Source organism: Venturia canescens, chromosome 10 (genome assembly GCF_019457755.1).
Source record: "Venturia canescens isolate UGA chromosome 10, ASM1945775v1, whole genome shotgun sequence".
NCBI classification, from domain to species: Eukaryota; Metazoa; Arthropoda; class Insecta; order Hymenoptera; family Ichneumonidae; genus Venturia; species Venturia canescens.
The window spans coordinates 17,695,347-17,713,378 of NC_057430.1; the positions used below are offsets into that span (position 1 = coordinate 17,695,347).

Here is an 18,032-nt window from a genome sequence, read left to right on the forward strand (position 1 = left end):
GACGAAAAACGCGGTTTTTATTTCGTACGCGGACGAAAGATTCCTGAGAAACATGAAAACTCGACAAGACTCGAAATCCCGCGAAATTCACTTTTTTTCATCTTCCCGGTTGAACAACTTAAATTTCGATCGCCATTTATTGAAACACGATTCTTTCCATGTAAATCGCGACACAATCCGACCCACGCGAGTACCGCGGACACCGACGCGTCATCGAGTCTCCCTGTGCACGCCTGTGGAAACGCAGCCTCACGAGAAATGGCTCCAGGTCCAAATTCCATCAAGCAATTAGCAGATATCAAGCTTTGATATTGTCACTGAACTGGCTGGGTGAAAAGATCGTGTCACGTCGTCGTATTCGGAGCACAGATCCAATCGTCGCCCGAGTGTTACAACATCCACTGTTTTTCCTTCTTAAGCTACTCGCGACCCCGTGGAACGTAACAAAATTTGAGGGGAAACGTTGCAGTTGAAAGATGCTGCAATTCGAGGTGATCCTCGCTGGCGAGTGGACGAGTGGGGGGAGGGACAAGAGCAACGGTCTCGATGACTGCTCGCCCCCGCGGGATTGGCGTTGATTGATGGAAGAGATTGTCAGGCGAAAGTATTAGAATTTCTTTGGAATACGATCAAGTTAATACGCACTGAAATATTCGTGTGCATATACGAAGGAGGGTTGATAAAAAGCATGCCAACGTCTTGTTCGTATCAATGGAACGACAGTTCAACAACGTCCAGGTAGTCTGGTGATCGAAGTACTTTGAAGAATTTCGAGCATCATTTCACAATGATGGTCTTTAACAGAGGGCCAAAGGGACAAAAACACGAGATGTTTTGCTCACTTTTGGATCACATCTGGGGAAGGAGAGAAGATAATTCAAACACGTTACCGCGTTTCTCGTTCAATCGGACCTCCGCCAAGTGCGACGAGCCATTATCGATGGGTCACTCGTCGTCGAGGGGAAAAAATAAAATTTAATGAAGAAGGCGCGCTTGCAAGAACCTCTTGAGGCTTTTGTTTTTGTTTGTTTGTTTGTTTGTTTTTTTTCGTTTATCTTTAAAGGCACGATCGCCGAGGCGCACTCAAGGGAGAAATCGGGGGTAGACGAGGCTACCTTTTCGATGAGCTCGATACAAGCGAGCAAATCCATTCCGAAATCAATGAACGCCCAATTGATTCCCTCTTTCTTATACTCCTCTTGCTCGAGTACGAACATGTGATGGTTGAAGAATTGCTGGAGCTTCTCGTTGGTGAAGTTGATACAGAGTTGCTCAAAACCGTTGTACTACAAAATGGGACGGTCGGATAAAGGGCGGACAGAAATAAAATCTAATGTGAGCCAACGAGTATTCGATTGTGACGTGCTAGCGAGACAGTCTAACTTTTTGCGATCCCTCGCCCCTGAAATACCTTTTCATGTTGCCTGTGTCGCGGGGTGTCAAATGGTCAGTTTTCAAATGATTTTTCGCCGGCCAAAGACTTTCAGTGGTGGAATGATTTTTTTGAGTTTTAGATCGTTTTTTTTTTTTTTACGAAAAAACAAAAACGAAACATTTCGGAGTTTGGAGCCGAAATGAGTTGGCAGCAAATTGGATTTCGAGCGAAAACTTTTTGGGCAAATCGCCATATTTTTTCTCAGTCTTTGGTCCGGCTTCGCAATGCTTGGAAAAATTCGATTGAATCTCGTTCGCGAGTAATGAAGTTTGAAAAATGACGGAAAAACTTTGACGAGGAGTTTCGTCCAATCGAATTGAAATCGAATCGAATTTCAACAAGGGCCGTGATATTTGTTGTTTGTAAATAAACTCGGGGGAGAAAACTCACGTCGAAAATTTCGAAACCAGCGATATCCAGTACACCAATGAAGTGCTGACGCTTTTGCTTGGTGTCTAAAGTTTCGTTACACTTCTTCACCAGCCACTTGAAGATACGATCGAACATGGCTTTGCACATGGCACCGACCGAGTTGGAGACCTGGTCTTTGTTACGACCTTGGGTCACGAACTCGTTACCGACCTTGATCCTCGGCTTCAGCAAATTCTTGTACATGTCGGCGCAGTCGACACCGAGGAGCTTAGCGACACGCTCACCTTCCTGTTAACACAAAATCGAATCGATTTTTTTCAGCGAAATGCAGTCGCGAGGGCGTAATTCAATCTCTTCGGTATTTTTTCACTGAAAATTTGTATTTTACTAGCCAAAATTACGTTTCTTTTCTAGCAAAAGAATTGAAGCGTCACACGGTAACTTTGGAAATGAAAATTTGGCTTTAACTCGGTTTCGAAAGCTGCTTTGGTCCATGGAACGTTATAGGCGGAAATTGGTCTCTTGGATCTTCCATAAATTCGATCAATTTCATCGAATTTACTCGTATAAATTTGCCAATTTATAAAGTTTATTTAGTGACTCGATCATTTTTACAAGTTTCAAAGTATTTTGGATTTGAAAATTTGGCTAAAATTTGATTCCCGAAGCTTCCTGGTTGCTGTAACCCGCAAGATCGTGACTTGAGATTTTTAACTTTGGTTGACGGTGATCGAGGACAAAAAAATGGGAAAAAATGGTTTTTTCGGCTCACCTCGGTACCGTCGGCCTCAGCCTGTTCCTCGCGACCTCTCTGCTTGAATTTCATGCCTCCCATGTGCATGACAGCGGCGGTGATCTTGTAAATGTCGTCCTTTTCCTCTTGGGTGAAGCCGAGAACGTCGAAGGCTTGCTGGATTGGATAAAAAGGAGGATTTTAAAGGCCTGAAGGGTTTCGTTTCCGTGTTCCAAAAGCGACGAAAAATGGAGAGATTTCTCGGTGAAAATTCACCGCAAGCGTTTGCACAAAAGTGCATGCGAGGCTTCCCAAGAATTTCATTAATTTACCCTCGTTTTTGGAACACTGACAATGCGGCTCTGCGAACATGATTTTTCTGGTTTTTCTTATAGGACACAAAACGATAAATAAAACGTGATGATGTTAGCGGAAGCACTCAGAGGCTATTTATTAAGCGGCTAAGGGTGATACAAAGGCGATGATAAGCTCGAGGACAGAAATAGCGAGTATAATTGTTCTGTGGCTGTTTATTCGATTGGCATAGTGGAAAAAAATGGTTCGTTTGAAGCAAAAGTCACAATAAAGAGCGAAGCAGAAGCAGCGCTTGGTGTTAAGCTTCTGTAGGCTCCATAGTCGAGTGTCCCAATCGATGGTTCACTCTCTGTTTGTTTGTGTACGAACCACCTTAATAACGGGCCCTTTCGTTTCAGTCGTTATTCACGTATCTCACGGAGATTTTTCGTTATTTCGATTTTTTACTTGTACTTGACACGACGACTGTCAATACGATGCAATCGAATCGACGACTCCGGAGATTTCGTCCATAATTGCTTCGAGGATCTTCATTGCTTTAGCACTTTTGCAATGGCTGCTTTTCTTTTTTCTACGATGAATTTTAAATCATTTAAAAATCGATTTTTTTCTAAATTAAAAAGTGAATTAAAACGAACGAGCAAATATTGAAGACTCGGAAAAACATTTTTTTCACAAAATTCCACTTTTTCCAGCCGACTTTTCTTCACGCGATGACTGCGGGATTCAATAACTACGGGGAAGTGGGTCGTCTCCGTATAACCTTGATGTAATCCGACCCAAATTCGTATCAACGAGGAAAATACGGGAGCAAACTACAACGGAGATCAGACGGGAGTGTGACAAAAAAACGTTACATTTGTTAAAAAAAATAGTAAATGGGAAAAAACGACGAATCGTTTTCGGGAATCGGTAAAAATCGGCTCTCGTCTCTCCACCGAGCGAGGGAGAGGTTCAAAAACAATGAAGAGAGGTTTCAAGACTGATCAAACCATATAAAAGGGGGGGTAAATTGATGGAGATCCGAATTATTCGAACCGATCGAATAATTTGTGGAAATTCAAGATTCTCAACGAATAAATCGATCGAATTGATCGAGGGCAAGGGTCTCTCGATTGGATTTGTTTCTTTTGTTCACTATGAAATCGGGGACATTGATTATTCCAGAAAAATTGGGACGATATTTTTCGTGGTGAACTTACATCCGTAAGCACACATTCCTCGCCGTCATCGACGTTCGGGATTGTGATTTTTCCTTGAGCCACGTTGTAATAGTCGTGAATGTCGTTCGACAACATGCACATGGCTGCGAATCATTTATAACTCCATTTTATTATTTTTTTTCACATAATGGTTCATCGTAATTACCAAAATTTCGTTTCGTTCCCAGAGACTCAGTATTTTTTAAATTTTCATTCGTCCCTCGCTCTCTGGCTCTTAAATTACTCCTAAATTACGTTTATTTTTTCATTTTCTAACGATCACCTGATTACTGAGACGTGTTTTTGTGGACGACGATTCAACGCTACTCGCACGATTAGCTACTCGGTTGGGAGTCGTTTTATTGCAGTGATTGCTCGGAGTCGATAGAATTTCGAAAAAAATACCAATCGCCAAAGCTCCCTGTCGAATCATCGACTTTTCCAATAACATTTTCCAAGATCTTATCATCGTTTTTCATTTTTTTAAAATATCGACCATCACAATTACTGCAAAACGGGGAGCGGGTGATATTGAGGGATCCCGGTTGTTAATTTGTAGGTCCCCCAGTTCCCGCCCCCCTTCGGCGGCGGCAGGGAAACTGCGCAGCAGCAGGGGGACAGGGATTTTGCATTTGTCGGCCTTTCACGCCACTTTTCCCACCTCCCGCCCACCATCTTTGGTCAACACCATAAAAAACCGTGGAAATATACCTGCCACTACGGATTTATCAGAAAAATATAAAAATTCAATAATTTTGCCATGGAAAATACAAATATTTTTAAGTTTTTCAACAAAGTCTCGACAGAAGCGCTTCAGCTTCAACCTGTTGGTCCTAATTCCTCCGTTTTATTCAAGAAAAGAGTGCAAATAAACGATTCATTTAAATAAAAAGTTCAAAAATCCCGCCCTTTTGTCACACCGCGGCAAGAGTTAAAAAACGATTTTTTTCTGGCATGAAAATAAAGGAATATTCGATTTGCGGCAGGTCGATTGGAAAAAAGATATCGAAATTGAGACGGACAAAAGAGAAGCGACGAGTGGAAAAAGTGTGCGAAAAGAGAGGACAAAAATTTAGGAATCCTATCCGGGGGACTTACATCGGTGATTTCCATCTCTTCGCCGTCGTTGACTCCGGGGATTCGAGTCTTACCCTGGCTAATGAAGAAGTAGTCTCCGATGCGGTTGGTCAGCTGGCACATTTCTGTGTTGTTTTTTTATGCTTAATATACAAATCGGAGGATCGTTTGTTCGTTTGTTTGGTTTTTTTTCTTCAATTTTTCAAACGGAGAGAGAAGATTTTTGCAATTATAAAAAGGATCGTTCAAACTGGGCACAATAATTCAGGCCAATCTACGTCCGCTAATCAGTATCAAGTATTGTCTCGTTTTCTTATTGCGGCAATTGATGAAAAAATGTAAAAAAAAACCCATGAAAAAGTGTGCATAGAGCAGTATTTACTATGCCAAGAGGAAAAGTGAAAATTTAGTCGTAAGAAAGAGAAAGAAAGAGAGAAAGAGAGAGAGAAAGAAACGGAGATAGAAATGTGGAGTGCAGCAGTAAAGAAATTTGCTAAAAAAATAAAAACACAAAAGTTTAGGCAGAAGAGCTGAAAAAGAGGCTGATCAATGGTCAAATAATACTGCGAGCTAGAAAGAAAGAGGCGATTATAAAGAGAAATGAAACAGAGAGAAAGAGAGAAAAATAGACAGAGAGAAAGGAAGAGCAGAGTGTTTCCATCACGGAGCGTGTCCATTTTGCTGCAAAAATGCGTTCGATTATGCTTGAAGACGAGTGGTTCGTATTCGACGATCGATTCATCAATTTATGGCTCATTTGGAGTTGAAACGGTTTTGTAGTCATTTTTCACATCGTTCTTTTATCGTTTTCGTCATCGTTAAATAAAATATAAACCACTCGCCAGGCGCAGATGGCAGCGATGAAATACATTAATGGAAAAAACACGAGCACGATACAAAAGTGACGAATTTCGTGATATCACTTCGATTATCACTTTTTTAAAACTCAGGCTTGCGTATAACAATCTCAAGACTCCCTCAATTCGTTCAACCGTTTCCATTTCTTTGAGAAAATACAAATATTCCAAGTGAAATGTGTGAAAATTAAGTTCGTCCATTTCGACGTTTTCTTCTCAATAAATCGCTCACTGGAAATTCATATTTTCACTTTCTCCACATTTTCAGAATAAAAATGTCCGAAAAATTGGTCTTTTTATCGAGCCTCCTAATCAACGAGAATTTAAATGGAAAAAATCGACGGTTCGAACGAGTGAGGCAGGAGCCTCGAGATTTATCTAAATGACAGCGACCCCCTTGGAATAAGTCATGCACTTACGTCCGTGGCAATGAGTTCCTCGCCGTCATCGAGGCCGGGAATCGTTGTTTTGCCTTGCGAAACAATGTGGTAGTCACGGATGTTGTTCGACAGCAGCAACATTTCTACACGCAGGAAACGAAACACATGCGGGTAAACCATGAATCATTGATGACCATGTTTCGTATGGTTTTTACAGGATTCCTGGTTGCTTTAAAACCTCAGTTTATCGAACCAGAGTTCTTCGTGCAAAAAACTCGAAGATTCATCTCCTTTTTATTTCTACTGCATTGAGGCTCGAATAAAAAAGCAAAAAGTCCAAATCGAGCCTCCGATTGAGTTAAGAAATTCAAGATAATATGTCAGAGCTCACGAATCCTTTCTAAATCATCGAACTGTCGAACTCTGATTCGAGACCAAAACGAGACGATTCGTCAAATCGTCTTCTGGGACTGGTTCACACTACGGGGACAGCCCTGCGTTTCTATAAATGTTTAACGCACCGATTGGACACGTTAAAAAAAGGATGACCCGATTCGGGCTCTGTGAAGGGCGCAAATGCTCAAATATCTACAGGGATCCACAAATCTTCGTCCGTGTGTCACAGCGAGCGGCGTGGTCGCCATTTTCTGGCCGATCCAATAGGAATCAAACTCTAAAAATCAAACTGGCCGTCTCTTTGGCCATCGTACAAAAAACGTGGGTGTAGGGACGCAAAATACTTCGGGGCGGGGCGGTTTAGTTTCCGAGGTGCGAAGAGCGAGAAGTTTTGATAGTGCGATATTGAATGAAATTGAAAATCGGAAGAAAATTTCATTGATCTTTGGACGAAAATATTGTAAGAGTAAAAAAAATACTCGAAAATTCTTCCAGATCCAATCCCATTGAAAATGATATATGGAAGATCGATCAAAACTTCGGCGTCCTCGCAACGGAAACCCGAGGAGAAACAAGAGCCCAGAACGGTTCGAGTCCTGGTCGAAAAAGGGTTTGATGCAGGGGAACAAACTCACCAAATCAACGGTTAAACCACCATTAAATATTGTAAATACAAAAAGACAGAAAGAAAGTGTAAAGAAAATAGAAACGGAGCAAAGGGATCCGTTTGGCCTCCGGTCCTTACATCGGTAAGCACGCATTCCTCTCCGTCATCGACACCAGGAATGGTGGTTTTTCCCTGAGCGACGAAATAGTAGTCCATGATGTTGTTCGAGAGATTGCACATTTCTATGGAACGAGTTTTATCATTGAAAATGAAATAAATTAAGGTCTAACGGTCGTTGGAGTAACTCGAACGTTGCGCAGCTCTGTGGTAACTTCCAGCCTCGAATCTAGACGCGAGCTGCCTATCGTTTCGTCCAAATTCGCCTATTTATCGTGGCAGTTATTGAGGAGCAGGGGGGGGAGAGAGCGATTCGTCTAATCTTTTCGATAGTTCAAGGAAATTCTTATCTACGAATCCGCCGAGTTGCTAAACCTCCTGGGAGAGACTTCGAGACTCTCAGGTTCCCTGAAACGATCGTTCGACCGATCTGTGGCTTACCTTTCAATCCTTTGACGGAGCCGGACATCATCTGGTAGAAAATGTGGTAAGACCGCTCCAGAGCTTGCTGCGAAATGACGCGAGCTTTCTCCAGCAGATCTGCACAGATAAAGGCGCGCGTGAGTCTCTTCCGAGGCGTGGGAAGGAGCGAAAGTGCGTCAGAACGCTCGCGAACTCGGTCCGAGGTACTTACAAGTCTCGATGTCAGCACCGGCCAATTTTCCGGAGGGGCCGAAGTGGATACGGATGAATTTACCCTGAACGAGGAGAAAGCGATTTTTAGTGATTTTCTCGACTGTTACGAGAGGCGGCTCGACCTCCCTCGACCAGGAAGTTTAAATTCTTCGTTCGACTTACGAAACGAGAAGAGTTGTCGTTACGGACGGTCTTGGCGTTACCGAACGCTTCGAGTACCGGATTCGTCTGTACGACCTGGTCCTCGAGAGATCCCTTCTTCGCTGAACTGTCGTCAGCCTTCTTCGTCGAGGCACCGACGGTCGCGAAGTACGCGATTACCTTCTTCGTGTTCTCAGTCTTTCCGGCTCCGGACTCACCGGTGATCAACATGGACTGGTTCTCCGAGTCTGAACGGGGAGAGCAAAGATATCGAATAGTTAGCTTTTCGTCGCTGAATTTTTCTTTCGGATCGTTTCTGACGAAAATTTTGAAATTCCCGTATAAAAATACCCCGGCAAGTTTGCCTTCGTGAATCGACTCTCCTTTCGAGATAATATTCTACTGCCAAACGCCAACTTACTCGTCAACATGTTCACGTAGGCTCCGTCAGAGATGGCGAAAATGTGCGGCGGCACCTCGGAACGCCTCTTACCACGGTAGAGCTTCGCACAACGCATGGTGTACACGGGGTATCTCTTGTAAGGATTGATTGCCACGCAGAACAAGCCAGAGTAGGTCTGCAAGGTGCGAGTCAACGATGAGTAATGGAAAAAATTGCGCTTTTCGACGAAGCGATTTCGACCGGGGAGCATCGTCTTTTGTGCTCTTTTCTGCCCGGGAAAACAGTGCGACGAGAAGAGCTGCGGGATACACATTTTCGGAGAGATTTTTTGGAGAGAGAAATTTTCAACTTTTTGAACATTTTTTTTTTTTTTTTTTTTTTTTTCGTTTAGCGCGAAAATCGTCTGCTTTTTTGAAATTTTTATAAACGACGAATTTGTCGTGGACAAAACTCCGATGGAAGTTCGACCAAATTTCGATTGTTTCTCTCTCACATTTTTCTCCACTGGGTAAGTACGTTTAAGCAAATCATGTAACTCTCAGTCATAAATTCAATAAACTAAATCGTCGATGAATATTTCATTCGTACATTTTGCCATTTATACACTCAAGGTGACACAAATGTCCTGACATTTTGTAAAATGCGATCCAGGACCAAGCACCGGTTCGTCAATTCGAACCATTGACGATTGCATCGTAATCACACGCATGAAACAAAAATTGATAAACGAAAACCACAACGAACATTCCACGACCACGGGAATGTCTCAAAATCGAGCAAACTCGAGTCTCGGACGAGCGCTCTTTTCTGATTCGCACATTTTTTTCCAACAACGAATACTGCTAATTTACGACAAAGTCGAACTGGAAATGTCTGTGGCTTCCTTCGACTTTGCTTCGACGCTAATCAATATTTTTCATACGAATTATCGTCATTTCTGGTTTCAGGTTCATGCTTCGCTGTCAACGAGAAAAATTTCATTAAGTGAAAATTCCATTGGAAAATTGCAGTGAAGAAAAATCGACTTCGATTGAACCTTCGCCAAAAACGGACGTTAAATCGTACGATTAATCTACGAATATGAATTACGTAAAATGGAGTTAGAAAATATGGGAGGCCCATGGATCAGTCCTGTAGAGTTTTCCATGGCCGGTCTAAAGGCGGGTGCTCCTGAGGAAAATTCACCGAGAGAATAATGAAGGAAAATTTCAACCTAAAAATCCACGATCGATTGTTCACTTCGAAAAAAATCACTTCGAAATGATTTTTCGATTAAAGATATTCTAGAATCGCAAAAGTTCTAGCAAATAAATTCCAATTATTTCTAAAACACTGAAATTTCTTTCGAAGAAAATAAAAGCTCGATTTGCCAGCATTCCCAAAAGTTTAGTTTCCATTGGCAAATAAATTCGAGTTCCTCGACCCTCGACAATTTTTTCCAACACAATTCTTGCGGTGAGAAAAAAAAAGAGAAACAGAAAATAAAAACACAAAAGTGAAAAAAAAACAGCACTCTGTCGTAGCAGTCTCTAGTTTCCTGAACAGCCTTACGTAAATAAGCTTGTGGTAGTAACGTTGCTTCAAGTTGTGGAGAACTGAAGCATCGTTGAGATAGGTCAAGTTGGACATGTCCTCGGCTTTCTCATATTTCGGGGGGTTGACCTGCTGCAGCTGGTCCTTTTTGAAGTCCTTTGACTACTCGTTGTTTTCGAAAAGAGAAAGAAAAGGGGGTTCGTGGTTAGTTAAGTTTGATGGAGGAAACTTACGTAAATGAGTTTGTGATAGTAGCGTTGTTTGAGGTTGTGGAGAACGGAAGCTTCGTTCAAATGAGTCAGATCCGCCATGTCTTCGGACTTTTCGAACTTCGGTGGATTCACTTGGGACAATTGGTCCTTGTTGAATTGCTTTGTCTGTACGTGGTCATGGAATCATTCAAATGAGTTTGCATTTTGTTGTATTTTGACGTTCAACTTTCGACGCTCTTCTGCACTCGAGGTGCATTGGGCCTCGGCTCAATCATCGTACTTTTTTTAACCCAAATGTCTCGCGTTCATTTCGTTTGCAAACAAAAATTCCCGAGCTTTTTTAATCGGAGAAAACGGACTCGTTTTTTCCGCACTGTGAAATAATTTTTTCTCAAATAATTTCAAAAGTATTTAGGCACCGATTGCGATGAGGATTTTTCCCAAAATTTGCACTTTTTCCCGCTCCAATTTCAATCATTCAGGAAAAAGTAATGCACGTGAAAACCACGTTTGCTTGCATCTTCGAGTGCCGTTTTTCGTGCCAGAGTAAAAATTGAAAATTAACATTTACAGAAGATCCATCCGCACGATTTTCGTTCGTGCTTTGCAATGTGAAAATTCTATTCAACATTTTTGACTATACTCAAAGTGAAAGACACTCGCGAGTCTTGAGAATTGAAATTTTGACGCGCGCAGCCTGCAAGACTAGAACTTTTGACTTGGTTTTCTCCGCGTAACATTCGTCAAGGGACGAATGGAGAATGAAGTGTGTCTTCGACCAACGATTCCTTTTTCCTCGTCTCGGGGCTGATTAATAGCGATTTCGTATCAAAGAATCTCTATTTTGTGGTGTCTCGTCGCTTCGTTTTATCGTTGTTTTCTCCGAGTTCTGTGAGAGCCCGAAAATATTTTGACCCGCGTTTCTAGAGAGGCAGAGTTTAAATTTATAATTGTAGAGCACGGCAACGCCTTGCCACGCGTTCTAACAATAGCGTTCAGGCGAAGCCGGAACAGAGTTTGCTGAACCATTATATAACGCTCTAGAGACTCTCTCGCTGCAAACGTAGTAAAAAAAAGGCCACTCGCGCGCTCTTTCGCCCTCTCCGCTGTGCTTTTTCGTACGCGGCGTGCTGTCAAGATTTCATGCATCGGCTAAAAATATCTCCGTAAGCCTTTCACGGTACTGAATTGTGAAATGATATTTCTGTTGCACAAAACGTCTTTCGAAATATTTTCGTCACGATAAACTAACGGAAACGGTTGACTCTTGAGTCAACCCGGTTCCTCCGAGACCCGAAAAGCTTCAGTTTTTCCTCCTCCTCCAAAGTCTAATAAAACCGCGTGCAAATGAACGGCATAAAATCTTCGAATGACCCAACAAAACTAATCAAAGTGTTAAAAAGTATGCGAAAAATGGGAAAAATGCGAATTTCCCAAGTTGTTTTTCGTTCCTAAAATTTAGGCGTTCAAATAATTCGATTCTTCGACCCCCGCGAACGAGATTCCGCACGCCGATGCGATGAAATACCGTCGACTCGGATGGGAAAATTTGGCCCTAATAAAAAGTGGGGGAAGCAAACATTCTCGCAGGTTTCACAGGCGTTACGCGCGATATAGTTTGGATTCGCGAGGGGAAGAGTTTGCATGCTCGGAGCGCGATTGCGGCGAATGAAAATTCTTCATATTTATTTGAAAAGATGGTGGGCGCGGAGGTTGTTTAAAAGCGTGGATTTACAGGAGCTCAAAAGTAGCGAATAAACAACCTGAGGATAAATAGGGCGGTTGGATAAACAATAATCGTTGGATCGGTGACCTCAACGCGGTTCCCCCATTTTGAAAGAGCTTGTACCGATCTGAAAATAGGACCGGAGCTGCCCGATACGGAGATGCTGCTGACGCGACGGGGCCGGGCATCTCCGCCTCGAGCTTTTTATATCTACAGGCTAAAAGCTTCCCCATGTACCCGAGCGAATCCCCCCTTCGCCCCGTCCTTGTGCTCCCCCGGCGGCGAGATCGCCTTCGAAAATTCAAACTTGTTTGCACCCGAACTGCTCCTCGCGGAGGCTCCCGAAGCCTGCTTTCTTTCCGGAGTGTCTTCCAAGCGCCCAAAATATCGAGCTTCGACGTCGAAAGCGGCATCGAAGCTCGTCGTTCTACTTCGTCAATCGCCCCTGCGCGTCGTAAATCTTTTGAAAACCCATTAATTCCCCGTCGAATAATGCCAAATTACTCGCGATTATCGAGCATTTTTATTCGGATTCAAAAACAGAATGAAATTTCGGGATTTTTATCAAAATCCGAAGAAAATGAGCGAAACCGATTCGCGCCGATCGACGCGACCGACTAATTTATTCATGAAAATTCGCATGTTCGCCGACAAGAGTGTCAAAAATTCGTTTTCGAATTGAAAATATAAAAAATTTCGTTGTCAGTTATGCGGATCAGGAAATATCGGAAAAATGTCAAAGTTCATCGAATCGAAAATAGTGTCAAGTCGATTTCTACGAAGAGCCGGTGACTCGGGGCCGCGCGAGGGGCATTCGGGGGGGGTCAAAGGCTTCCGAACCGGTGAGCGTTTTGCCGCGGGACTCGATGAAAAGTTCTGAAAATCGTTGCTCGATAATGCCTCGACGCGGGGCAAATACCTTGAGCTCTTGTTTCATTTCCCCGAGTTGCATAATAAGCTCTGCCATTCCTATAAATAGAATAAATGGCCTCGAGCCAGTGGAGTTGCCTTCGTTCCAAGAAAACGCGATACAAACTCGAGAGCCGAGGGACCGGAAGTTGACGAATTTACGGTAATTACATTGGAATCCGAAGGTGCCTTGAGCTATTAGTGTTTCATTTTGTTAATGAACGTTCCTCGTGTTATTTTGAGAATTATTTCTCCCTTCGGCTACGCAGCGGATGCTGCCCAAGTTTTCGTTACCCTCGCCATCGGAATTCCAAAGCTCCTCGCGTTATTTCGGAGCTTAATTCGCCTCGCGTTATTCCGAGCAAACCGGACGTCGTTGCCGGTGAATAATGAGAAAGAATCTTAAAATTTGTGCATCCCTTGAAAACTCGTTTCGCCAAAGCTCGATAATCGATCGCGCGAAGCTCGTTTTCATCGTCTCCGGATAATTTAAACAAACCGGAAGTCGCGCCTCGGTTACCGGGGAAAGACGATTGGAAAAACTGTCATTTATCCGTTACCCCAAGCAAAAGTGTGTGCCAATCGGTTTGTGAAAAAATAAATAAATGAAAAACATGTATTTGGAGTACTGAATGACGTACCTCCCCACCAGGAAGGCCAACGGTGACGATATCGCCCTTGGTGGCTTTGATTTCACCAAGAAGGTAACCTTCTTTCTCGTCAGGAACCCAGCAAGCTTTCTTGCCATCGTAAGGCTTGCTCTGATCGATTCTCTTCTGCTCAAGAGTTACGAAGAGATAGGGGGTTGGATCGGGGTCCTCCCCTACTTGGGCTACGGGCTTCGGCATGTCGAACGGATTTACGTTGCTTCGCTCCTGTTTATTTACTTTTCTTCAGATTATTCGGTTTGTGTTTTTTTGTTTTTTTTTTCAGCTATATGCTGCGTTATAGCTACACGTCGATGTCGTCAGTTTCGTATGCGTTCTTTGGGGATTTCGGCGACGGACGAACTACTGCTTGCGGCACGATCTAAGCGGCCCTAGAAAAATGAAGAAAAAATCGTTGAGATGAGATCGAGAGCGATGAAAAGGAAACAAGCAAGATTTTCGTTTATCGAATGCGATGAAATTCATTTAATCATCGCCCGACACGAAATGGCGTCGTCGCGTCTTAAGGGCGAGCAATCCCAGGCGGAGGCGCTCCCCGCGATCGCGGCTCCGGGTATTCGCGAGACTGAATCGAGACTGCGCGAACGGGAGCGAGAGAAAATTCCATTCCCGAGAAACGAAAGGACCGAGGGACCCGGTGGTGCGATTTCCGGTTCAAATTCCCGATGCTTCTCGACCGGGTAGTCGATCGAGTGCCAAAAGGACCGAGAGGCACGCACACGCACACACACACACAGAGGCATACGTTAAGGCACGACACACACGCTGGGAAGGGTCCACTGAACAGCAAATTAAATGTCGAACCGATAAAAAAAAGCGCGAATAGTTCAATATTTAGTTCGCACAAATTCACTGTTTTCTTCTTGAAAATTGCACGTTTGCGGTCGCAACACTCAAGTTCGATCGAAAACTCTACTCTCGAGATCTCGCGCAACTTCAAACATAAAATTGCAATAGCGCAACGGGAGGTTAAAACGATTTGAAAATAGTTCGCGCACTCGCGAGGGCAGAGACTCTCGTGCGCGCTCCCAAAATCTTTTCTCTCCGTCTCATTCTCTCCGATCTTTCACTCCCATTCTCAGCCTCTCGATCGCTCGTGCACATAAACGGACACCGCACACACGCGCGAGCGCGATATTTGATAATTTTATTTACAGGCGCGCGCGCGCGTCACCTCGGTCGCTAATTAAAGCTCGATAAATTGCGTATAAACAAATGCATATTTATGCAGAGCAGGGCGTAGGCGAATTAATTGAAAAATATGGATTGCAAAAATGACGATTCGAATCCGACTTGGTCACAGGCGGCCCGAAACGTTTTCCCAAATCCGGCGTTTCGCGTACGCTCGTTTTAAAAGCTCTCTTTATTTCGCTCGTTACTCCGGACGGTTTAAGGGGCGAATTTGGTATGGAAAATCGGCAAGTTTCGTACGAAGCACTCGAAACTCTTTCTCGTCGTCGCGACTCGAGTTTTTAAGCCCTTCGTCGTCGTCGTCGTCGTCGTCGATTCCTTATTCGCTGCCCGATGTTGTTATTTATTGAAGCAAAGGCTATGAAAAAATACAGAGTTCGAACCGACGTGGTGCACTTACGTTAGAGAGCCGTTCTGTCGGGGAAACGAGCGGGGGCTCCCAATATAAGCGCGTGCAACGTGATCCTAGAGTAGTACGAGTTTGCCGATTGGTTCGAGCTCCCGGCCAATACGAATCGGCGTTATTTCTTGCTCCAATCTACCTTTTTAGGTGGAGATGATACCAAAAGTGTGATAGGGGTGGTCGTGGAAAGCTACTAGGGCCAAGCACGTTTGAAGTGAGACGAAAATAGAAATCCGAGTGAGACGGCTGCGCGCGAGCGCGGCGTCTACTCCGGGCGAGCGCGCGACGAGAGCAGGCAGGCAGGCAGGCAGGCAGGCCTCGTGTGTAATTTACATCCTGCTCGCGGGAGCTTCCCCTGATTTTTCATCGTTTTATCGACTTTGCGCGATCCGCGATCCGCGTCTAAAGCTTTGAGAAATTTTCGCTTTCGGAGTACGAGGACTCCGGGGAGCGTTTCGCGAGGGAGGAAAACCCGCCGGAAAGCTTGGAGCGAATCGGGCTTAGGAAGCTTCTCCCTTTTCCACCGGGATCCGGGGATTCGGCGATTTTTTTGGCCCCCGGAGCCTCGCCTCCTCATATCGGTATCGATCCCGAAGTTCATGTCTCAAGATCCACGTGGAATTACCACGTGTCGACCTCGAGGCTTGCCAACCCGCAAACCCCTGGAATCACTCCTCTCCGCACTTTTTTCCCCTCTCGTCGGCCCCGCGGCTCTCGCCGTCTTGTCGAACCTTCCGAACTTCCGCTCCGCATCCTGCCTCCCTCGGCCCTCCTCCGCGACGTTAAAATTCACTCCAAAAACGTAAACTCCTCGCGCTTCATGCGTATACGCGGCTCCGTCTTGAGGAGCTGTTTGTACGGTCTATTGATAGAAATCTCATTTTTAAAAGATTTTGCCGCACGCACCCCCGCCGCCGCCGTCGCCGCCGCCGCCTCGCTCCCGCGCGTACGTTGAATCATCGGAATTTGTCCGAGGCAACGGGAATGCAACCCAAAATATAAACCAATTTAAAAAAACATTCTTCTTATCTCCTCTCCTCGAATTTCGCATCGTTCCAATGGCCCCAACTATTATTTCGACGTTAAATAACAACAAGGAAATGCCCGACTATTGCTTTTCCTTCATTTTCCATTTTCATTATTTTTCTTGGCTTTCTCCGCCTACTTTTATCCCCTTGCTTCGCGTCCGCCTCTTTCGATTTTGACGTAAGACATTTTGAGGAACTCGACATTGGCTCGAACCCCCGGAGCCAGAGCAACTTTCGCTCCCTTTCCCCGCTCTCGGGGAGAGTCCTCGCGCACCCCGAACAATTTTCACTTCGCCGGAGCTTACGCTGCTTTATTTTTATGCAGAATTTTTTTATTCTCCCTCTGTTCGATCAAGCTTCCTTAATTCCCGAGCGTTTTCTTTCATATTATTTCATCGCGAATATGAAGTAATAAGGCTATTTGGCATCGGCGATGGAGCGCAGAGCCAGAAACATTTGAGCTTTTGTCGAAGCTTCTCGCGGGCTCTTTATACGCATTCTAAGAGTGGCTTTTCATAGTTCATTATTGCTGGCGCCGTTGTGACATTTATAACGAATTATTCAAATGCCTTTTGTTCTCCGATGATCATCGTTCTGCTCTCAGCTTTTCACGATTCGTTGAATATTTTATTGATTTACTGAACTTTAAGTGTCTCTCAGCTTTCATTTTAAGGAGTTTCGGTACAAAAGTCAAAATATTAAGAAATTGATCAAATTTGGTGATAATGTTCTTCAACATCAAGTGCGAAAACACAAATTTTTTCAAAATTTTCTTCTACTTAGTTATCGAGTAATTACGCATTAAAGCAGATTTCTTATGCCCGGAATGTATACCTATATATATAGAAACGCTATGCTTATACATGTAAACTTTAGTGATCAATTACTCGATAACTGTGTAGAAGAAAAATCTTAAAAAATTTGTATTGTCAAATTTGGCACTAAAGAATATGTTCACCAAATTTTATAAAATTCTAAACTTTTTGAAATTTTTTATGTTTTTAGCATGGTTTAGCATGGCAACATTGTATCGCCTGTACCGAAACTCCTTAATGCCCGCGAAAAATGTCTAATTGAGGATTACAATTTGAACGAATTCGTGAATGAAACGCGTTTATGGATTTAAGGTACTTCATGCAACGGATATTTAAACAAACGTGCTTAAATATGAAGAAATATGGACAGGGACTATGCACAAAAAATCGTTCATCTTTCCATGTAACGAATGAACGCTTCGTATAAGAAGTTTATGAAAAAGTACTCAATAACAATCAAGTATATAATGAAGGTTTGGGGATAAATTCGAGACGATTGTCTCACTAGTAATAAAAATATATTACGTTAAGGATTGAACGAAATTGGTAACGAGCACTCGTATAACCTCCCATTTGCTTATTTCCACTTTTTATTGTTTCTTCCATCGTATTTTCGCCAGGGACGAGTTAAATTTCGGGTTCAGTCAGTGATTAATTAGTGGCTTGTAATTTTATGCGCCGAAAGATAAGTTGGAAAAGTTTATTTACAATTTCGAATTAATAACTCTGACATTAATCCAGAGCGATTGTATCTTTAATTAGGGAGTAAAAATCGATGTAATTTAGACACCCATGAAATACAATCGTTCGGGCATGATCTGCCTTAAATTTTTCACGAAATTTCGAGAAATTCGACCGTTTTACCGCCCACCCCGC

General features: G+C 43.5%; 1 protein-coding gene across 25 annotated transcripts in view; it reads right to left on the reverse strand.

The window, feature by feature from the left end:
* Mhc (myosin heavy chain) overlaps window positions 1-14,090 on the reverse strand; it is a 34,812-nt gene extending 20,722 nt beyond the window's left edge. For 6 of the 25 annotated variants that reach the window (XM_043431156.1, XM_043431155.1, XM_043431165.1 and 3 more), the window contains exons 1-9: window positions 13,693-14,090; window positions 10,223-10,366; window positions 8,690-8,846; window positions 8,290-8,516; window positions 8,126-8,189; window positions 7,933-8,031; window positions 7,513-7,616; window positions 2,580-2,717; window positions 1,826-2,095 (exon numbers count right to left, since the gene is read on the reverse strand). In XM_043431156.1, coding sequence (XP_043287091.1) covers window positions 1,826-2,095; window positions 2,580-2,717; window positions 7,513-7,616; window positions 7,933-8,031; window positions 8,126-8,189; window positions 8,290-8,516; window positions 8,690-8,846; window positions 10,223-10,366; window positions 13,693-13,899 — 1,410 coding nt within the window. In that variant the 5' untranslated portion in view covers window positions 13,900-14,090. Of the gene's footprint in view, window positions 1-1,115; window positions 1,287-1,825; window positions 2,096-2,579; window positions 2,718-4,057; window positions 4,162-6,410; window positions 6,515-7,512; window positions 7,617-7,932; window positions 8,032-8,125; window positions 8,190-8,289; window positions 8,517-8,689; window positions 8,847-10,222; window positions 10,367-10,437; window positions 10,582-13,692 lie in introns of all 25 variants that reach the window. The other 19 variants (XM_043431170.1, XM_043431158.1, XM_043431148.1 and 16 more) reach the window with 7 other exon arrangements.
* Window positions 14,091-18,032: the final 3,942 nt, after the last annotated feature.